At 39.8% G+C, this 23,607-nt stretch overlaps 1 protein-coding gene across 4 annotated transcripts in view; it reads left to right on the forward strand.

Annotated features, from left to right (window-relative positions):
* ERC2 (ELKS/RAB6-interacting/CAST family member 2) overlaps positions 1–23,607 on the forward strand; it is a 974,163-nt gene that overhangs the window by 15,529 nt on the left and 935,027 nt on the right. For all 4 annotated transcript variants that reach the window (XM_057555674.1, XM_057555676.1, XM_057555675.1 and 1 more), the window contains exon 2: positions 15,140–15,936. In XM_057555674.1, coding sequence (XP_057411657.1) covers positions 15,280–15,936 — 657 coding nt within the window. In that variant the 5' untranslated portion in view covers positions 15,140–15,279. The remainder of the gene's footprint in view (positions 1–15,139; positions 15,937–23,607) is intronic.

Raw genomic sequence — 23,607 nt, forward strand, 5'->3', positions numbered from 1 at the left:
TGGGATCCATGTAAAACCACCCATGTAGCTAGTATTATTATTCCTAATAATTCAGTCGTTACTGTCTTTCAAGAACTAATCATAGAGTTTGAAGGAAACATTGAGACTCAGAATTTGAATGCCTTTTATAGTCTTGTGAAATTAATAGGGAACAAAGGACTAATTATTAACAACATGATGATCATCCTTTAAGAAAATAATACGGTGTGTCTGTAGTTAATATTGATGATGAGGGTTGTTGTACTGAGTATTTATCACGCCTCAGGCACTGTGCTGAGCACTTACACTTTCTTTGATTTAGTCATGACTCGCCTTATTTTTGTGAAATAGCTATTGTTACTCCTGAGGCCATTGTTAACTTACTGAGGTACTTACTAAGGCTCAGAGAGATTTGTTAGCTAGCTCAAGGTTAAACAGATAAAAAAATGTGAGTTTCAGGACTCAAACCTAGTATATGTTTAATCACTTAACCAAGGTTTCTCAGAGTTAGATGAGATTCCCTTTTAAAGAAGATAATTTCTCATAGAACCCCAGGTATGCTTAAATTATTGTTATTGGAATGATACTTTTAACTGTATAAACATAAAGCTGGTGAGGTTTTTTTTTTTTAAGCTCCTACACCTTTATAAAACTTAAATCAATTTAGAAATTAAGTACACATCGTATAACTAATTCAAATTAATAACATTAATTTAACCACATTAACTAAATTGCTGCTTGTAACTGGAATATGATGCCAAGTATTCTGGGCCGGTTCTTTGGCAGTCAGATCGTCTACCCTGCTGTGTGCTGGGTGATGACTCAATTCTCCCACCATATTCACAATATTCAACTTGTGCAAAACTTTGCTTCATGCTGAGGAGCTTGACGTCCCTTACCTTTCACTGGGTGAGAACACATCATTTAGATTCCCAGGTCCATCTTTTTTTCTTTCCCTTTGATGCATAGTGATTCCTTAGGGTACAGCTTGTTGCTCAAACTCAATGGGCATGGCTGCCATGATGATCAAAAATGTCCTTACATTATTTGTTTTCAGATTATTGAAATAAAAACAACCTTAATTTCTCACGAGGCTTGTAAATTCTCTAATATATGGGACTGTGGATCTGCCCCCCTCCTCCTTAGTTTTTGCTCAGGTTAAAAAACTGGATTTTCTCTCTCTGGTACTACTCTGTCTTTCTTTTATAGGACTTTCTCCATCTGAGACCACACCCTATTACTACCAGAAAGGGTCTCATCTATTTCCAATGTTCACAATACCTGGTAGCCATGCACAATAGCTGGAGTTGCTTGTGTAAACCTGAATAAAGGGGCTATTGTTTTCCTTTGAAATGGAGGAATTTGAGTCCCTGGAAGGTCAGAAACAATACTACAGATTTGTTCTCGAAATATTTGTTGAATAGATTTAAACCATGTCCCATAATTTCCCTTTTAATATATTTTGTTGGATAAGCCTACACTTATCCATGCACTAAGAGGTTTAATTCAGTTACTTGATGACTTAATGTAGTTATTGACTCTTATTCACTATAATTTCAGTTTTTAGAGTGATTACTGAATACTATTCAGCATCCTGAACCTGGCCCTTGCTAAAGTCTCATGTGACTCCTCCATGATGATCAGTCATATTTTTCAGAGACCCCAGAGTTAGGATATAACATTTATTCTTTATCTTCTTTACAGAATACATAGATGAATGCTTGTCTCATTTGCACATTTAAGCCATTTCCCTTCCCTTATTATTGATTGTGTGTGTGTGTGTGTTTCTTTTTTGGAATAGCTTACAATCTTTTTTTTAAAAATAAATTTATTTATTATTTATTTATTTATTTTTGGCTGCCTTGGGTCTTCATTGCTGCATGTGGGCTTTCTCTAGTTGCAGTGAGCAGGGCCTACTCTTGGTTGCGGTGAGCGGGCTTCTCATTGCGGTGGCTTCTCTTGTTGCGGAGCACGAGCTCTAGGTGCGCGGGCTTCAGTAGTTGTGGCTCTCAGGCTCAGTAGCTGTGGCTCACGGGCTCTAGAGCGCAGGCACAGTAGTTTTGGCGCATGGGCTTAGTTTCTCCGTGGCATGTGGGATCTTCCCAGACCAGGGCTCGAACCTGTGTCCCCTGCGTTGGCAGGTGGATTCTTAACCACTGTGCCACCAGGGAAGCCCCAGCTTACAATCTTTGCTAAAATTTTTCCTTGTGTATATGATTATGTGTATATTCTTTTCTAGTAAAGGGCTATTTAGACATAATCCTTACGTGTTGATTTTAAATGTAGAAAAATTTTGTGTGATTGGAGTTTTAGGGGCAAAGGGGTAGAGTTGTTATTCTTCTACCTTTCTATCATTTTCTCTGAAACATCTGTTAGTTGACAGATTGAGGATTTTTTTAGTGTAAGACCCAATAATTCCTGAATTTGTTTTGTAAGTACACTATAGCTAGAGCTTTGCCAATTGACGTTTTACGTTTGCGGATTAAAGGAAATGCACAGATGTTTCAAAAACGAATCAAAAACCTTATTTATCTGTTCATAGCAACTAGCTTAATTTGTTACATTTATGAAACTTTATGAGGCAGTGAATAATGTTGTTATAATCAGCATATTATATTAACCATAATTAAAAAAAATTTTGATTTAGCATCTCAAATTATTTTTTTACTTTTACTGGTTGTTGTTTGGCACTTTGTTGTATTTTAAATGTGTGGATTTAGCTGTGCAGTAGCTAGTGGTGTATTCCTTTAACAAAAGTTTTTAGGTGCTTCAGATTTTAAATTTAATCCCTTAGAATAAACTGATAGTGTTTGAAATTAAAACAGAAGTTGTCAATGGAAAGTACAATTAACTAATACTTGGTGTACAGAGTCCTTACCTTGCAGTATAAGATATAGTCAGCCTCTTCACTTAAGCACCTTACCATAAAATATAGCCAAGGCAGCTGAACATGTAATCATGCTAAATCTGCACATGGAAAACAGTAATTATAAAATGAGTTTGGGGGGACTAAAGGAGAGAGTAGTGATGTGTGGGTGAGTATGTTTAAGTTGCAGAGAGCTTCTTGGAGAATGATGGAAAAGCATTTTTGAAAATCTCTGCTACCTGAAGCTGGACTTTTTCCCCCCTGATTCATATCATTGTGGTATTTAAAGAGGAAATGGCTTATTATTAGGACTTTCAATACCTATATATGTATGATATTGTAGCCTGCAGACAATGGGAAAATGTCTATTTTTCTTTCCAGTTTTAAAAAATGGTTGATGTCTTGAGCATTTTGAATAGAGGGCTGAGTTTGACTCAGGAGTCTGACAAAGCAAGCTTAATGGACTGAGAGAGTTCTAAGACAACTTTCAGGTTTAAAACCACTGTGCCCTGTTCTGGTAGCCTTGGGCTTATTAAAGTCAGCTTTTACTGAGCATTAGCTGTGTGCTGGGCATTGTACTAATTACTTTTCTTCTATTGTCTTATTTAATCTTTTCCAAATCACTGTGGAAAGTACCACAATTATACTCATTTTACAAATGAGAAAAGTGAGGATTGGAGGAGTGAAGTAATTTGCTTAAGGCTACACATTAAGAAGTTAGAGATATGACTCCAACCAGGTCTGATATTGAGGTCCCCTCTTTCCTTTTTTAAAACACTTTGTATCACCTCTCTGGCTACAATTACAAAATTATTGCGTTAAATGCCATGGAAGTAATTTCAATCATATGATGAAAATGTCGTAATATTACATATATTCTTTCAAATATTCAAAAACTGTTTTATGTATCTCCTGTGTACCCTTAGCTCTGGGCAGGAAGAGTACCTGCACAGGACCTGAGGCTTTAGAGGGCCCACTCTGGCCCTCCTCTGCCTGCACCTTCCCCATGGGGGAGGGGGAGTCTGCGGGACCAACAGGCCTGGGACCTCCCTGCTTAAGTGATCCTGAGTGGTGTTCCAAGGTGCTTCCAAGAAGCTTGGGCTTCTTTGCCAAGTCTGTCCTGAGGACAAACCATGCTGCCACTGTGCACACCGTTAGGCATAGAGTTGCTGAGGGGTACCTATTTGTGAAAGTATAGATCAGGTGTCAGGAAACTACTGCCTTTGGGCTAAGTCCGCCTAACACCTGTTTTTATAAATAAAGTTTTATTGGAACACACCCACACTCATTTGGTTATAAATTGTCTATGGCTACTTTTGTGCTGAAGTGGCAGAGTGAGTAGTTGTTACAGATACCAAATAGCCCACAAAGCCTAAAATATTTACTATCTGGTCTTTTTTAGAAAAAGTTTGCTGGCCCCTGGTGTAGACAGAGCTAGCTTAGTGTGCAGGCTGCGGAGTTCACATATGTGAGGCCCCTGGGGTGTGGTTGAGCCAGGAGCGGGGAGAGAAGGATGTTGGTTGGGGGAAGGCCTGCCTCTTGCCACCATGTTTTGACCAGAGCTCTGAAGAGTCCAGGAATTTTAAGTTCAAAATTCACACCTCACCTTCTACATCTTTATATTTGTCAGGGTAGGAAGATAAAATGCATTTTATTTACCAGTTTGTTACCTCGATTTATAACTGTAAAATATATAGACATGTGGTACTTGGGCCTCTATTTGTACTCTAGCCCTGGGCCCCATATATGTTAGAACAAAAGTTAAGCCCTGGGGTACAGTGTAAGGGTTTAAAGTAGGAAGGAAGAGAGACCCCAACAAGTAATCACACAAATTAATATGGAATTATAATGTGTGGAAGTGCTTTTGGGTCATATATGGATGACTCAGAAACCTTACTTCAAGTTTCACTTGTCCAAATTAAACCAAGAATGCTGGAACCCACCTGCCACTTAGCTGGAAGTTCTAGGTCTTTCCACTAGGGCTCCTCCCGTCTTTCTCCACTTCTCCCCGTCTCCCTGCCTGACCCCTACCCCAGGATTTCACTGCCCTAAAGTGAGGGGGATATGGGTATAGATCCCACACCCAAGCCCAGAGATGTCCTGTCCAACAGTTACACCACATGATTTCATCTTTGTGCCACAAGGTGTTTCTGTTGAGTCTGGTCTTCCTCAGATGAAAGATGCTGTGGGTCCCTCTGTGGTCCCCACTATATGGTCCCACAAGAGAAGGCCAATCCAGTCTCCCAGTGGCCAAGCTCAGCCACTGGTGTGCCATGCGTGGTGCAGCAGGTGCTGTCTCAGCACTCATGGCCTGTATTGGAATATGAGGACTTTTTCTTGGTGTCCATGTAGCACAGGCTGGAAGTGCCAGGGGAGCAGCCCTCTGCCAATGATGAACGGGTCCCTTGCCTTTACCGAGGTGCACCTATGAGGCAGGTTCTACACTGCCTCCCAGAACTCCTTCAGCAGGACTGAGCCCAGTTGTCCACAGCAGAAATTTCCTTGAAAATGTACCCTATCTTCACTTCCTTCACTTCCTTGCCTTAGTACCAAACTCTCCCTTCAGTACTTCCTGGGATTACCTTCTAAATGAACCAGCTGCACCCCAATCCTTGTCACATTGTCTTCTGTGGGGAACCCTACTAGGATACGTGGATCTCCTCATGAGTTACAGCCCTACCCCATGCACAGCGTTGTGCCCCACTGCACAGGCTCCACTTGGCATGGCAGGGCCTCTAGGAGCTTCCTGCCTTGCCTGCATGCTTTGTCCATACAAGCTTCTCCACGGCTCCTGGGTCACTTGTCTTGAATCCCAGTCACCAACCTGGACTCCCTCTTATCTTTTTTTTTTTTTTTTTTAATTTTTAATTTTATTTATTTATTTTTGGCTGTGTCGGGTCTTCGTTTCTGTGCGAGGGCTTTCTCTAGTTGCGGCAAGCGGGGGCCACTCTTCATCGCGGTGTGCGGGCCTCTCACTATCGCGGCCTCTCTTGTTGCGGAGCACAGGCTCCAGACGCGCAGGCTCAGTAGTTGTGGCTCACGGGCCTAGTTGCTCCGCGGCATGTGAGATCTTCCCAGACCAGGGCTCGAACCCGTGTTCCCTGCATTAGCAGGCAGATTCTCAACCACTGCGCCACCAGGGAAGCCCTCCCTCTTATCTTGAAGTAATTATTTCTGGAAACTCTAGTCTTGTCTGCAACCATATTCATCTCCTCCCACAGATCTCATTTACTCTGAATCCTGGGCATCATGACTGGGGTGTCAACGACTTTCTTCCCTGAAGGCTCCAGAATCTTTTGTGCGTATCCATTCCTCTTCTTGATGGTTTCCTTTTTTTTTTTTTCAAACCAAGAATCTGAGGAGGGGCAGCCTTGATTGGGTTACAAAAGGCTTTCTTACACCTTACCTAGTGGATCCAGGCTACTTGGTCACCCTATTTAGCCTAAACAGGAGAGACACTTAGACAACCCTCGCAGGGTGATAAAGTCAGCTTCTCTTTTTTTAAAAAAATAGTTATTTATTTATTTGGCTGCTCCAGGTCTTAGTTGTGGCACGCGAGATCTTCGTTGCCTTGTGCAGGATCTTTAGTTGCAGAATGCGCAGCTTCTCTTATAAAACAAAAAATACTGTGTCTTTCATATTATAAGAAAAAGCATTATGCTTTGAGACAGCATAGCTGAGAGACTTGATTTGGATGGGATAGACCTTGTGGAGGATATGCTGTCAGATGCTGTGATCTAAAAGATGAAGGGGAATTAGCCTTGCAAAGAGAACAGTACATATGAAGGCTCTGAGACAGGAAGAGACTTGATGAGCTTGAGCAACAGAAAGAAGACCCAGGCAGTCTGTGAAGAAAGCAGCAAGAGAGGATGCTGGAACAAGATCCTGTTTGGCCTCAGACCACAGGAAGGATTTTGGTCTTTGTCCAAAGAGCACTGGGAAACTTTGAAGGGTTTTAAGTGGGTAAGGGGAGACATTCTGTGATCAGAGTTGTTCCTTAAAATATTTAGTTTGGCTGGTGTGTGAGAAATAGAATGGAGGAGGATTAGAAAGTGGAGATGCTTTAGGAGGATATGGGATAGCTTAGGCAAGTCTTGCTGGTGCAATAGGGTGGTGATAGTAGAAGTGGAAACAAGGAACAAACAGATCGAGAGAGATTTTGGAGGTAGAATTGATAGGATTTGGTGACGGACTTGAAGTAGGTGGTAAAGGAGAGCAAATTTTTATTTAAGATCTTTTATATGAGTAGAAGTAGTAAAATTTAAATGCCTTTAGGGACAAACATGAAAAGAGGGAATCAGACTGTTAAAAGGTAATAGGGAATGGAGGGGGCTGTGCCCAATGTGGAGGATGCATTCCCTTTCTCTAAGGGGCAGCTGCTGGTTGGTTCTGACCAGTCGTTGCCATGTAGGGAAGTGGGCTTGACATTGTCAGATTTTCAGATTTTTCTGGAGAAGCCAGAGTCTGGATTTTTATGTGAAAGGGCTGTCTCTATGTTGGCAACTAGATCAAAATTCTAAAGAACACTGTGCTAGCCATAATACCACACAAATGTAGGCAGCATCTGGCTCCTGGGCAACCACTTCTTGCTTAAGATCTGTTCTACACCATGTCTTCCTCTAGAAAGGCTTTAGAATTAACTGTAATCTCTGACACAAAATATTTTAAAAGTTAGGGATGCCAATAGAAAAAAAAAGATATGTTAAGTTGGGCTAAATCTTGGGAGATAGCGATGATCTCAGCTCACATAGTCTGTCAGCAGGGCTCAGGTGATGGGCTGAGGCTGAGATCTGTGGAAATAAACTTAACCTACTTTAGAGCAGAGAGCAGGAAGTGCTTTTTTCTTAAAATAGACCATTCCAGACCACGATAGTCTGAGATACTTGAGGTAGACAGGAATCAAGGCTCTTTCCACCTTTTTTCCCCCTGAGCTACAGTTCAAGAGTCCTTAAACCTTTTAAGAGTGAGTGAATGAGTGTTTATTTTACTTATGAATCCATATGTAATTAGAGAAAGTATTCATATAGGTTCATAAAACCTATAAGATTTTTAATTTTATTTTGTGTTTGAACCTTAAATGGAACCTACCCTTGGACTTCAAATTTTATTTACAAGGTGGTTTAAAGATGTGTAGTTAATTTCTTTGGTGTTATATTCAGCCATATTTGTCTGTTTCTGTGCACAGCTTAACCTAATTAATAATTTATCTTTCTTAAGACTGTACCTCACAAATATATAAGAAAGCAGGTGTTTGTAAGGGTTTATGAGAAAGCTCAATGATTGAGCCTATCTTGGCTTCATAATAATAATTAAAACAATAAGATCTTAACTGCTACCTCACTTCGTATAATGTATTTATAGGTGGGTGGAGAAGCATAGAAATGGTCTTCTTGAAGTCAGTAATGGGAAATAAGAGTCATTGCATTATTGATTGGTGAATAAAGTTGATCTTCTTGCTCTTTCTCAGAGATTCATTTTATAGAACTAAGAAAAAAAAACAAATCAGGATGGATGAGAATTAGGAGACAACAACTAAAAAAACCTGAGTGTCAAAACAAGTACCTAAAAATATATCAGGAGACTTAAACACATCTGGGGTGGGGGGTTTGGGAGTGACTCAGTAGAACAGGAAGGAATCACAAGACTTAGGAGGACTTGTTAACCATGGGAGCTCGCCTTTGCTTTACCTTGTCAACTGAGCCTTTTCATTTGTGAAATCGACATCACTCTATGTGCTTCTGCTTTCGGGGTGAAATTGTTCCAGGAAACCATCCCTGCTCTTTGTAAATTTGGTGGAAGAGACTAATTCCAAAATAAAGGGTTGGGCCTAGGTTGCTAATTAAAATTTACTGTTAAGAAGCAGATGTATAAGGGTAAAGAAATTATTGTTACCGTTTTGATGTTCTCTGGAGTTCCTATTTGGTTTGATGTTATGTGGAATTATACATAATACCTCTTGTCTGTTGTGACCTTGGAGTAAGAAACATCAACCTGTTTCCTCACTTCTTAGATACACAGCCTGCTGACGATTGACTTGTGTTCCTTTTGACATTCTAGCTTCTTTGTTGAGTGTTTGAAAAAATAAATACAGAATTATATTTATTTCTTGTCCTAGAGGGTCAAAACTCCAAACAGTCATTAGTTTGATCTTCTGTATTTCTTGAAAGACTCATTTCTGAGTCTTTTGGGTCAGTTTCACGTCCCTGCCCTTAAAGCAGATTGTAGTTCCCATAATCATCTTCCCCTCAAACTGTGTTAGATCTGAGATGAAGAAAACTCTGAGAAAGTCTATTCTAGTGGGTAAACTTCCCATAGACAGAAGCTGTGTCTATCTTAATCACTGCTTTATCCCCAACTTTCAAGACTGGGAATTAAGCTGATGCTTAAAATATAATTATTACATGAATAAAGTTGAGTGTTCCGTGAAAAGTTTTCAGGTATTCCAAAGGGAAAAGGGGTTCTCTTGTCAAATAAATTTGGGAAAAGCTACCTTATATACTGAATTTTGGAACAGTCACAATACACCTTAGTGTCCTAAAGTCTCTGAGATATCTAGGTGTAAAATCAAAACCCCATTAAGCCTTGTTTATTTGAACATTTACGAACTGTTGAGGAAGCAGTGGCCTAAAGCAGAGCTGGTGTAGCACACTATTGGTATTTAATAAATACTTCTTAAGGTGTATTTACTGAATACGCTGTGATCCTGAGTTGGTTAATTCAGAGATTTTTAGTAGCTTCAGGAGAAGATGGTGGATTCTTGGTTATGTTGAGAGAAAAGACTAGAGGCTGTGGAGGAAAAACAGCCAAGGGTGAGGTGAGTGTCAACATTTCTGAGGGGAATTTTGATAGTGGGTATCAAGAGCCTTTAAATTTCAAAATTTTACTTCTAGAACTTAATCCTAGGGAAGTAACGAGATGTATACAAAGCTTTATCAATCAGAATATTAATTATGATAATTTTATTTTAAAAAGAAATTACCTAAGTGTCCCATAATAGGTGATTGGTTGAGGAAATGATTAGATAGCCATTCAATGAAACATTAAGTGACTGTTTCAGTTCTTTTGCTACGTAACAACAACAACCCAAATCCTCCAAACTCAGGAGGCTTTAAACTACAATTTATTATTTTCCATCACTATGTGGGTTGATTGGGTGGTCCTTCATGTTACACATAACGTTGACTGTCACTCATGCAGCTGATTTCAGATGGCAGCTGGGCTGGGCTGCGCTGAGGTCCAAGATGGCTTGTCTTACCAGTCTGGCATCTTAGTGCTGGCTGTTGGCTAGGATACTTCAGTTCTCCTTCTCATGGTCTCTCTCTCTCCATGTAGTATCTCATCTTCTAGGGCCTTTCTGTGTGGTTTCTCTTTCCAGCAGGATAGCTTGAACCTTACATCTCTGGTTTTTAAGAGAGCAAAAACAGAAGCTGCTAGGCCTCTTCAAGCCTAGGCCCAGAGCTGGAACAGTGTCACTTCTGTAGCATCTGTTGGTCAAAGCTGTCATGAAGCCAGCCCAGATTCAAGTAGAAGGGAAATAGAATCCATTTCTTAATGGAAGGAGAGACAAATGTGTACAGGAAGGGGAGGAATTTTGGTGGCCATCTTTGGAGACTTATGATGGCCATTAAAAATCATGTTCTATCAAAATATCTTATGGCATTAATGTTAAGTGGAAAAAGATGTTAAGAATAAAACATTGAGGAAAAAGATAGTACAAGACTTTATATGGAATATAATAAGGATTTTGTCTAAAATTATACATACACACGCAGTTAAAAGGAATTGGAAGCAACGACATCAACTTTTTAACAGAGGTTGTCTATGAGTGACAAAATTGAGAGTGTTTTCATTTTCTTCTGTACACATATATGAATTTAAAAATTTTCTGTATCATCTATTAGTTGTTTTAATCACTTATTGGGCCATTGAGAAAGTCTTGACAAATTTCAAAGATTAGAAGATATATGTATTATGTTCTATGATCCCAGTGCCATAACATTAGGACTACAAAGTTTTAGCCAAAAACTTCTATCTACTTTGACATTTAAATATATCCTGAATATTCCCTGGGGTAGAAAAAATTTCAAAAGAAAAGCTGTTTACAGAAGAGTTCTATACATAAAACATATGCAGCCAGTGTATGTAATCTTACATGCATTCATCAGAAAATATGATTGATGATAAATGAACCTTTACTGCAAAATGGCAAATGTAACTAAACACAAAGGAAATAGAAATTATTAAGGATAAAGAGATATTGATAAAATGGAAGACAAACTGTAGTAAAATGTATCAGTAAAACAGAAAAAAATGTATCTTTAAAACACTAAAAAATAGACAAGAATTTGTCATATTGTCATCAAGAGAAACAGAAAAATACAAACAGCATTAGGAATGAGATGGAGACATAACTTGAAGAGATTTTAAAAATTTGAAGGAAAAGTTATACAGAGCAATACCAGGAAGACTGAAAAATCTCAATGGAACAGACTGTTTCTCAAGAAACATTTTAATGATCATTGACACAAAATAGGCAGCAAATCTGAATAGATCAGTAAACATAGTAAAAAGTGAAAAGATAATCAACAACTAAGCCCATTTAATTTTATGGGTATGTTCTACCAAACATTTCAGGAATAGAGAGTCTTTATTATGCTAACTGTTCCAGAACATATGAAAAATGGAAAGCTTCTCAATCCATTCGATGACACTAAACTACCGATACTAAACCTAGAAGAGGAGAATGCAAATATTTAAAGAAACATTATTTCAAGCTAGTTAATATATCTGTGCATGTTATATGTCATGTGTGTGTCGTGTGTGTGTATTTCCAGAAGGAGCAAATCCACTTTTGTTTGTTCCTTGTTGCAATTCTCCAAAGCCTTGGCCAGCTGGGCTGGTAATATCACTGCAGATTAAATCTGTGTGGGTGTAAATTTTACTGAATTCGGATTGGGACTTCAAACCTGTCTAAGGACCTCAGAAATGTCTGCCTCTAGACACAAGAGAAGAGAGAGAAGGACAAGTTAGATTTTATCACTTCTTGGAAGATACATCTGTAAGTGGTGGCTTAGCTAGGACTTAGATTCTAAACATAGCAAAAATAACAATTAATTTAACTATTGGAATTATAGAAGGAAAAAATTATTTTCTTAAGTTAATAGTGATGAACAGGTACATTAAGAGAAAAGAAAGGTCTCAGAAAATAACCTAACTTTGCACCTCAAGGAACTAGAAAAAGAACAAAGTAATCCCCAAGTTAGTAGGAGGAAGAAAATAACAAAGATCAGAGTAGAAATAAATAAAGACTAAAAAGACAATGGAAAAGATCTTTATTATAGAAAATTTAGAACATGCAAATAAACAAAAGGAAGAAAATGAAAACCATTTTGAACCCCATCACTGTTAACATTTTGATGTGTGTTGTTCCAGTCTTCTCTGCAAGCTAGTGTGTATGTATATGTGTTTTACAATGTGAATTGACCATAAAAATGTTTTTGAGTCTACTTTTTCCCCCCACTACTAGTATGTCATGAGCATCTTTCCATCTCATGATTAATATTCGTTACATATTACATATGTAATATGTATTACATAATAACGTTAAATATTCATGTAACGGTCACATTATTCCACTTTCTGTCTGTCTGTCTCATCATTTTTGTAACTGAATTCCTATTGTTGGAACTGTTGACTCACTTTTTTTAGAGAACAGATTATTCATGCAAAAATTTTAGATACAAAATGATTTTTGTATATTTTCAAGGAAAACAAAATTAAGCTTTGAGCGACATAAACGTTTGAAACTAAGTTCCTTAGTTAAGAACAGGTGTATAATTCTTTGGAGGGACTTTTTAGGGAAAGGAGAAAGCTGTATGCAAAATATTTCTTCATACTATATAGAGGACTCTCTAGGGCATAAATGACAGATACCCTAATTCGAATTGCACGTAGCAAAAAAGAAAATTTATGGGTGAATGTATCAGTTTTCTGTTGCCTCAGTAATGCTGCACAACAACCAACCACAAAACATCAGTGACATACTCAGAAGTATTTATTTAGTCTATGAGTGTATGGGGCTCACTGGATCTCAGCTGGACTTACTCATGCATCTGTGGTCAGCTGCTTGTTTGCTAGGCAGTTCTGCTGATCTTGGCTGGGCTTGCTCAAATGTCTTGGGGTTGGCTGGCTATTGGCTAGGACACCTTGACTCTATTTTATGTTTCTCATCTTTCAGCAGGCTAGACTAGGCATGTTCTAATTGCCATGGCAGAAGAAAATGAGCAAGAGGGTAAACACACAAGTGCTATTTCAGGCCTCTGCTTGCTTCCCATTTGCTATCACATTATTGGCCAAAGCAAGTCACATGACTGAACCCAGAGTCAGATTGGGAGGGCACAGCCAAGGACCCAGATACAGGAAAGGGTAAAGAATTGAGACCATTAATGTAGTCAGTCTACCTGGCATATGTAGCTAAAATGGCCTAGGGATAGATGGAGCGTCAGTGACTGCTGGATCCAGGGTTTCAAGTGATGTCACCCAGTTTGATTTCACACTATTCAAAGTTTGGCTCTGCTTTCCTTTGTGTTAGCTTCATTATCAGGGAAGCACTTTCCACATGGTAGTACTCAGAAGCTCTATCTTGAATCAAGTAATTCTAGCTAAAAAAGAGCTTATCTTTCCCAATTATTCCAGCTAAAGTCATGATAGGGAGTGTTTTGGGACCAATGTGGGTTACATGCCCATCCCTAAACCAGCTTTCATGTCTGGTGGATGGAATATGATGATTGGCCAGGACTGGGTCATGTTCTCACCACGGGCAACCTCCAGGATAGGATGGAGGGAGTCAGCCTCACCTAAACCTAATGAATTGTGGGTAGAGAGTTGGGAACAATTTCTCTAAGAAAAATAGAGAGTATTACCAGAAAGGCGGGGTGGGGTGGGAGAGCTGAGGGAGAATGAATGATAGGCAGGTAAAAAAAGATGTATAATGCTATTAATGCACTTATTGATACTACCAACAAAAACTATTTATTGACTATTCTGTGCTAGGTACCAAACTGGGTGTTTTAAAAGCATCATCTTACCTATTTCTCACAATACTGAGTTAGGTGATTTTACCCACATTTTATTGATTAGAGAAGGGAAGCATGTGACAGTTAAATAATTTGCCTAAGGTCACTCAGCTTGTCAGTGTTAGAGTGGATATTTGAACCTCGGTTGGCCCCTCTCCAATATCTGTGGTCTTAGTGTTTAAAAGCTGAAGAAAAAGAAAGAACACTAAACATACCCTAAGAGGAAGAGCAGGAGGCCATGATGCACCCCATTAAGGCCATTTGGATCCTAACACTGAAGGGATAATCACAATCCTGTAGCCCTAGCTATGTAAATCTGCACCAAAGTACTTGAGTAACCATGACAGGGAGCTTTTCTCTAGGTGTTGTGGGACCAGGAACTCTGACATGGGGGACTGTTTCCCTGTGCCATTTCTGTACAGTTCTAGAGTGGTTAATATGAATATTTATGTCAACCAAACTGGAAAAAATTCTCAAAACACTAGCCTGAAAGATGTGTATGAAGGGGGAAAGAGACAGGACTGCCATGTTCTCTGGTGATAGCATTTAGGATCTGGCTATATGTATAGGAGATTTGTTGGTTGAGCCACCTTTTTTCTTCTAGCTCCAAGATGGCCAATAGGTTCCGACTCATGTGTCAATACCAGTTGATTGGTAAACCATCTAGAGTGTTGTGTTGAGAAGAGTTCTGGATTTTGTGGGAAAGAGAACTGTGATGGATTAGTAGTGTCTGTAATGGTTATAGGAGAGGGAAGTAACAGCCTGCTTGACTATTATTTGACATCCTAAGAAGCAACAACTTCTCAGAGTCACTGTCAAGCCACTTGTGTATGGGGGTCATGTCCCTAGGATGGAGTATTTTATTGCTAGTGTCTCTATGATAAGGAATCCTATGGTGAATTTTTCTGGAGGTTCCAACTGTCACTTAGCACAGACTGAAATGCAGAGCTTCATTTTCCTAAGGAAAAATGAGCTTCTTTTTTGCTCTGAGAACTTTTCACCTTGCTTGGGAGCAGGGTGGGGGGAGTTTACAAAATGTTTACGTGTAGTAAGTAAAGTTTGGGGTCATTATTATTTTTAAATAAGCATGGGTGTGACTCTATCATCTATCATTATCATCAATCTATCACCTATATATATATTTTAAAAATATAATGCAATTAACAGTCAGAGTTCTGAAGAAATTTGTTTTTGATTATCTTTTTTTCTCATTTTTCAGATCTCTGATTGGATGCATTTTCTGGTACAGACTATGAAAAGAATGCAGTGAAAATTCTGGCCAACAGTGGAAATATTGGCTTAATCTCCAACTTAGTATAGCATTCCTTCTCTTCTGTAGCACCTCATAATAGAAGAAAAATGTATGGAAGTGCAAGAACGATCACCAATCTGGAAGGTAGCCCTTCCAGATCTCCTCGTTTGCCAAGGTCTCCTCGTTTGGGCCACCGAAGAACAAGTAGTGGGGGAGGTGGAGGAACAGGCAAGACTCTGTCCATGGAGAATATCCAGTCCCTTAATGCAGCCTATGCTACGTCTGGACCCATGTATCTGAGTGATCATGAGGGGGTGGCTTCAACAACTTACCCAAAGGGCACCATGACTCTGGGAAGGGCCACAAATCGAGCTGTATATGGAGGCCGAGTCACAGCTATGGGGAGTAGTCCCAATATTGCCTCTGCTGGACTTTCCCACACAGATGTCCTTTCATACACGGATCAACATGGCGGTCTGACCAGCTCATCCCATCATCACCACCACCAGGTCCCCTCCATGTTGAGGCAGGTAAGGGATAGCACAATGTTAGACCTTCAAGCCCAACTCAAGGAACTTCAGAGAGAGAATGACCTCCTCCGGAAAGAGCTAGACATCAAGGACAGCAAGTTGGGGTCTTCCATGAACAGTATTAAGACTTTCTGGAGTCCTGAGCTCAAGAAGGAGAGAGTCTTGAGGAAAGAAGAGGCAGCCCGGATGTCTGTCCTCAAGGAGCAGATGAGGGTTTCCCATGAAGAAAATCAGGTAGGTGATGACTCATCTCAGTGTTTTTCAGCCTGGGCTTCTCACGGAGTAGTTGATGCTTTGCAGATGGTACCACGGCCTGTGCAGAAGAAAGTTTGGCATCATCAAGATAGCTATGGCTTAGTATGTGTTTGAACTTGGAGACTACCAGAGGGCATAGGAAATATAAGGTTACAGCTTGTGATCTCCTTGTTTTCCAATAACCTTTTCACATTGTTGCAGAAGAGGGGGGATCACTCCTCATTGGCTAACTTTATACTTCGTTATTTTTGTTTTCTTTTTCAGTAGTCACAAGAGCAGCTCAGATGTACTTCCTTCTGAACAGAAGAGGAAAACGTTGATTTTTGCAAGAGTAGACACTTTAATAGCAACATTTAGAGGGCTACATTTGACTGGTGAATTGATTTTTTTTTAATGCACCAGCAACATTTCCTTCTAGAATGAGGGAAGTTGGTTCACTAAATAGCAAACTGAACAATATTAAATGGGATTAGATAGGATGGGTTTGATGTCATGTTAGAGAAGCACAATAAATTTTAACCTGGTCTTTCTACCTTTATTCATTCAATATTAATTAAGCACCTACTATGTGCTTACTCTTTTTTGATCCATCTTCCATGTCATAGCAAGATTAGTTTTCCCATTGTCTACCTGCAGTTATGCCATTCCCCTGCTTTAAAGCTCTCAATACTTACTCATTGCCTCCAGAATGAAGTGTACCTCTGGCTGAGCCTACAGCACCTTCTACTGGAATGCCTGAGCCAGCCTTTCCAGTCTTATCTCATACCACCTCCTTCCACATCTTCTGTGCTACCTGCACTACCACTTGGTAATTCTTGCACATACTCAAAGTTTCCCACCTCCTTTCCCTTCTGTTCCTTTCCATTCGTGGCCTTCTCAGCATCCCCTCTCCCTGCCTCTTTTTGTTCAGTCCCAGCTAGTCTTCATTTTCAAATCCTACCTATACTGTGAGGCTCATTTATATGCTTCTGTTCATAGGGGCTTTGGAGTAAGACATGCCTGGGCTTATATCCCAGCTTCACCTCTTATTAGCAGTGAGATAAATGCTAAGAGATGGGGAGTAGAGGCTGTTGTGCCATTTGGCTGGAAAAAATTCCCAGATGTCATTTAACTTTCTGTAGAAGCTGGAGGTAATTTTAACTTGGCTGAACTAGTCATTCTCTGATAGTTGGTCCTGATGCTGTCCTAAGGAAGCTCTCTGCCTTTCTTGGGGTCATCTGCTGGCTTCTGTCTGTTTCCCTGGCTGCCACCCCTTTGGAGTTCAAGCGTTTGTAGAAGCATTTCTGATCTGTATGAGAATCTGCTCTTCGTTTTCCTTCTATGTGCGGAAAGCAATCGCCTTATCCCTTTGATTATCTGACAGAGCCTTTGCTGGTTTTCAGATGTGGAAATGTGATTTTCGGTTGGAACAGAAAGCTTTGTTCTTCATTCCTAAGTCAAATCAATGCCCTTCACTATCATTTCTGCTTTTTTCTGACTTTGCTGGTTTATGAAGTCGCGTTATTGCTATGTGCATTTCCCCAGTTCTGTACTGGTTTTCTTCCTTTTTTAGTTGTTTTGGAAAATGGTTAAAGCAGTTTAGGAATGATGCAAGTAGTGACAAAAAGTTTGGAAGCCATTTTTAAAACTGTCAGCTCCAAAATTACTTGTTTCTTATGGTTTTATCATTAAAAAATTTTTTGAGCACAGATCCCTACTTATACATGTATATTTATTTATAAATTACACAATGTGCTACTGTGCCAATATATTATGTTTCTTCTTTGACATTCACAAAGAATTAATGTGGAAAAGAAAAGATAAAATAAATAATTTATTGAGATACATTTTAATGACACACAAAACCTTTTTGCTTTGACTAAAAACATTTTAAACCCCTTGTCTATTTTGTAAGACATAGTTCAGTTTAAAGCCGGTAATATCCACAATTCCACTTAACTGTCCCATGTTACCTTAGCCAGAAGCAAGTGAATGTTTGAGGGAACCTCTTCCTTGTTCTGGAACCTACTATGATCACAGGCTACCTTGGTTACTGTGGGTGACATATGACTATGCAACATATGACCCAGTGAAAGCCCTAGTCTTAATCTGTATATTAAATATAAGTAAACTATAATTATTCTCTTTTTTAGGTTAAAAATATAAAAGGAGGAAGAGGCATGGAAATTTTGAAAAGTCAATTTACTTGCAATATGAGGTAGTATTACAAAGTAAAGAATATAAAAATTGACAAAAAGCAAGTTATTTAAAAAAACTGAAGTGTGCCCCCCCCAGAAGTATATCAGGATCCCTTTCAGGGGTATATGAATACCTGTTGTTCAGAATAGGGTAGATCCTGCTGCAGTAATCAACAGACCTCAAATCTCAGTGGCTTAACCCATCAGAGATTTATTTCTTATTCACCTGAAGTATGAAGCAGGTCAAGTGACTCGCCAGGGCAGCTCTCCTCCAGGCAATGACTCAGGATCCAGGCTTTCCGCATCTTGGCACGTGGCTTCAAGAGTTGCTACAGCAGAGGAAAAGAGTGCCTGCGGTGGCACCTTGGCTTCTCAGTTCCTTGGACTGGAAGTGACACAAATGCAAGGGGGTGTGAGGTGTAGTCCTCTCTTCTTTCCAGGAAGGAGAGAAGAGTCAGATATGAAGGAGCACTGAAAATTTCTACCAGTGGAGTTTTTATATTTGTCAGAAAGTGGAGCGAGATGAAATAAAGTTTGAGGAAGAATCCAGAGTTCTGCCGTTGCTGCTGTTTCTATTATTACTGCTACTGCAATCAGTAGACATCAGTTGGGGGCTTACTATGTAGTAGGCATTGTGCTTAGAGCTTTGTGTACATCCTCTTATTTAGTGTTTGCATCAATCATCTGAGGTAGGTGCTAGATTTTTTCTCACTTTACAGATTAAAAATAAATGTAGAGAGAATAAGCAGCTTGCCCAAGTTCACACAGCTGGTAAGTGACAGAGCTGGGCTTTAAAGTTAAGGCTTTGGTCTATTTTATGCCAACATGTAAGATCTTAACTTTATGCTTACTACCTCCTTATAGGATCACTGAGCTGTGAATAGCATCTTAGTATGATAGGAAGATCACACTTCATATGTTAGGTGAAAAAAATGACTAGTTTTGATAGAATGATTAAGAATGTAATTTAGTGTAATTAGGATTTTTGTTCTTAATTAAGAATGTATTCTTAAACTTTTCTGTATGGATGAAAAGAATGTAAAAGAGAGAAACAACACTTGATTGTGGTTTCTTAACAACCACAACAACAAATGTAGTTCTACCAGGGGGTGTTTGGATAATTAGAATTTCACTAACTAAATTCAGGTGATCTAAAATGATTTGAATTGTGCTATGTGAATAGAAATGGGAAGCAGGTCCATTATAGTGTGGAGGTGAGGATATTTGAATGCTCTTGTATATGAAATTCATAGTTCTGTGGATTTAATGATCACAGGCACAGACCTTTCACCCTTATGTGCAGTGTTACAGAGGTCTCCCATTCATCAGTTCCTTTGCAGTATATTTTGAAGTCCTTGTGGTTCTGTCAGAGGAAGCTGAACCCAACTCCAGATCTAAGGGAGGATGTTGAACACCCGCCCTGTGTTAAAGGAAGTACAGACCTTGGAGCCAATGGGTAGGTGGCTATGACCAAATTTCTTATGTGTGAAGGGTAGACGCCCAGGATATCCTGGATGGATATTCCACCCCAGACCCCCTTCCCATTCACACTTCCTAGGTTCTCTCCAAGGCCCTACTTCTCAGCCACAAAGACCTGCATGTATAGAAATACATTTGAGATACTAAGAGTTGCAGTACTGATGTGTGGAATTTTTGGTTTGTTTGTAGAAACCAGAGTGCATGGATACAGAGTTATCTGTATGCCAGCAATTGCACTTTTTGCTTCACGATGTATTTTCTTGATGGAGGGAGAGTGGGGTGGAGTCTCGTGCTCTCAATGTCACACCTGTAGACTGATTTGGGGAGAGATGAGGAGAAAATATTTAGAATAGATGTTAGGCTGCCATTTGAGGTAGTCCCCTTTTTATTTTTAATGGCCTGTGGGGTTAGAGTGGATGTTGGGGGCAAGAGAATGCAACTGTGTATGGGGAAGTTAAGTGACCCGTTTTTCTCTAAAAGATGATATGGTGGTCTTTTCTTTACAACTCCGTTCTATTTACCCATACAATGGAGATCAGAGAGAGAAAACATGGTAGAAAATACATTTTCAGAAAGTTCATAAGGACTTATATCTTGCAGTTTTGTGCATATAGGTTATTAACTTTTCATATCCCTGGATTTTTAATGCAATTATTAACTTTGTATTTTTTTATTATTATTATTTATTTCTTTATATTTGGCTGCGTTGGGTCTGCGTTGCTGCACGTGGGCTTTCTCTAGTTGCGGTGAGCGGGGGCTACTCTTCGTTGCGGTGCACAGGCTTCTCATTGCGGTGGCTTCTCTTGTTGCGGAGCACGGGCTCTAGGCGCGCGGGCTTCAGTAGGTGTGGCACGTGGGCTCAGTAGTTGTGGCTCGCTGGCTCTAGAGCACAGGCTCAGTAGTTGTGGTGCATGGGCTTAGTTGTTCCGTGGCATGTGGGATCTTCCTGGACCAGGGCTCGAACCCGTGTCCCCTGCATTGGCAGGCGGATTCTTAACCACTGTGCCATGAGGGAAGTCCCAAACTTTGTATTTTTAATGGATTATTTTTTCCAAATTAGGTGTACATAAAGCAGTTTTTAGACATTTTCCTAATTCACGCATGGCTAGTCAAGGATCTGCATGAATATAAATAGCATCATACTCTGGGAGATTGTACTAGATCTAATATTTACCCATCTCGTGTGTGCAGAAGTGGGACAAGGTCACTGGGAAACATAACCTAAGAAGTGTAAGTAAACCTGTCTGGGGAATGTTATGGCTTTTAAGCAATGGTTATGTGATAATTTCTATTTCTGGCTTAACACAATAGAAAATAATCTACTCTAAATCAATATTAATAAGGGTTTTTGATGAGTTTTAGAGCTAGTTTCACATGTGATTTATTGATTCTCATTTTGAGCCTGTAACTTGAAAAGGTCGAGGTGGATCACATTTCTGTGTTTCCTTTATTATTATTTTTTCTTTTATTTATATAACTGCAGGGCCGTTTCAACAGAGGTCATTCAACTCTGTTCTAAAATATTCATTTCACTGTGAGTGTCCAGATATGAAGAGTTGTACCAGTTGGAAGTGGGTGACAGAATTAATTCTATCTCCTGCTGAGAAGGAGGTGAGGCAGCTGCATTGTGAAGGGGTGTCCATTGACAGTTAAATGCAGCTGCAGTAACCTTGAGTACTGAGTGTTTATGAGATCAAGGGCTTAGGAGAGTCGGGTCCCATCAGGTTTGTGGGTGGTACTTAAATATATTCACTACTCAGATCTGTCTTATCCCTATATCTTCTTTTGGGCACCATTCCTTCTACTACTCTGAGATCCATGTATCCCTCAAAGCCAGGTTTCCAAAGTGTGTCCAGGGAAATGACACTTTCCAAAGGGGATCTTCTGGTCAAATAAACTTAAGACACAACATACTAGATACTCCTCTCCTAGAAATTCAAACACTATGTTTTGGGTTGAATTGTGTCTCCCCTAAAAAAAGATACGTTGGGGTCTTAACCCCCAGTTCTTCAGAATGTGACTTTATTTGTAGATAAGGTCTTTACAGAGGTAATCAAGTTAAAATGAGGTCCTTAGGGTGGGCCTAATCCAATATGACTGGTGTCCTTATTAAAAGGAGAAATTTGGATACAGGCATAGACATGCACAGAGAGAAGACCAGTGGAAGAGACAGGGTGAAGATGGCCATCTATAAGCCAAAGAGATATGCCTGGAACAGATCCTTCCCTCACAGTCCTCAGAAGGAAGAACCCTGCTGACACCTTGATCTTGAACTTCTGGTCTCCAGAACTGCGAGACAATAAATTTCTATTGTTTAAACCACCCAGTTTGTGGTACTTTGTTTTGGCAGTCCTAGCAGACTAATACAACATATCAGCATGTGAAATGCTCTAACTCTTGCAGTTAAAAATATTTATTAAATTTGTTTAACCCAGCAATTTCCCAAACTTACTTGACCATGAAACTTTATCTTAAACTGAGCACTTATGTATTAGGCAGCTATTGCTGCAGTAATGCTGTCTAACAAGCCATACCAAAACTTGCTAGCTTAAAAAAAGATAAGCATTTACCTCTCCCTTACATATCTACAGGTTGGCTGCAACTTAGTTGGGCAGGTCTGGACTCTGAGCACCAGGCTGTAGGCTGAAAGTGGGATTCAGGTACGTTCCACGTGTTTCCACATTCTCTTTGGAACAGCAGCTATTCAGGGCTTTATCTTCTGATGGTGGATCACAGACGCCAAGTGATCCAACCAAACCACGTAGACGCATTTAAAGCCTCTGCTTGCATCATGTCCACTAACATTCTGTTGACTAAAGCTGTTATGTGGCCAAGCCCAAAGTCAGTGGGGTCAGGGAAATCTACTCCCTGCAAAGCAGAAAGGGAGTGAAGTGAATATATACATATATATATACAAATCCTATCTGTCACAAACTATAAATATTCCTAGAACTAAGGGTATAAAGGCCACACTTTGGGGAAGGCTTCTTTAAGAGCAGCTCTGGAATTGCGACATTAAGTTTGAGACTTCTAAAGTGGATGAACCCTTTCAGTGTGGTCAAAGCTTCCTTCAGTGGCTGGGCCTTCTAATATCCTAATGATGCCTGATTAATGGCTCACCTTCAGGCTCCTCCTCCTCTTCCTGTGGTGACTGACCAATGAAACTCAAGTGGAAATCTGGGAGATTCTAGGCAAACTTTTATTTTCCTGATAAAGGAATAAATGTCACCAGCAGTGCTCCTTCCTCCTTCTTTCTGTCTTTAGTGTCAATATGTTGCCTGTTAGTAACCATGGAAGGAAGGACAAGAAAAGCATAGAGACATATGTCTTACCATCTCTGAGCAGTTGCACCAGCCCCAGCAATGGCCTGCCTCCAGACTTAGTCATGTGAGAAAATAAACCCCTAGTTGTTTAAGTCACTGTTGGTTGGGTATCCTATTACTTGCAGCTTAGTACCTTCCTAACTGATAAAACATAGAAAATCATGAACTGATAATTATTATTCTAATTATCACCAGTCATCATAACCATAAAAATAGGTGCATTTCAGTGAGGTGAAATGAGACCTTAAAGGACCTTACATGAGACCTTCATGAGAATGAAGAAACCTACTTACTAATGGTATTGGGCAATACTCTCAAGTAGTGACACGAATGCTACTGCTAGCCTGTATAAGCGAAAATGGAAATGATTAGTTCCTGCAATGAAATTGCAGAAAGGCTCAGGTATGGAGCTTGGGGTTGACTGGATCCAGGGCCTCAAACTGTAGCAGGACTTTGTCTCTCCCCATTGCTTCATTTCTGGTTCTCAGTATCTGCCTGTACGTGTGAGCCTCATTTTCTCCTTCATGTGGTAGGTCATAATTGAAGCGGTAAGAGATCCCTGTATCTTCATTTATCATTTAGGAAGGACTTTGGTCCTGCCTTGGTTATATTCTTTCTCCAGGACTTAGTGAGTGTGTGTGGCGGCAGGGGACAGGTGTGTGAGAAGGTGT

This window comes from Balaenoptera acutorostrata, chromosome 10, assembly GCF_949987535.1.
Source record: "Balaenoptera acutorostrata chromosome 10, mBalAcu1.1, whole genome shotgun sequence".
NCBI classification, from domain to species: Eukaryota; Metazoa; Chordata; class Mammalia; order Artiodactyla; family Balaenopteridae; genus Balaenoptera; species Balaenoptera acutorostrata.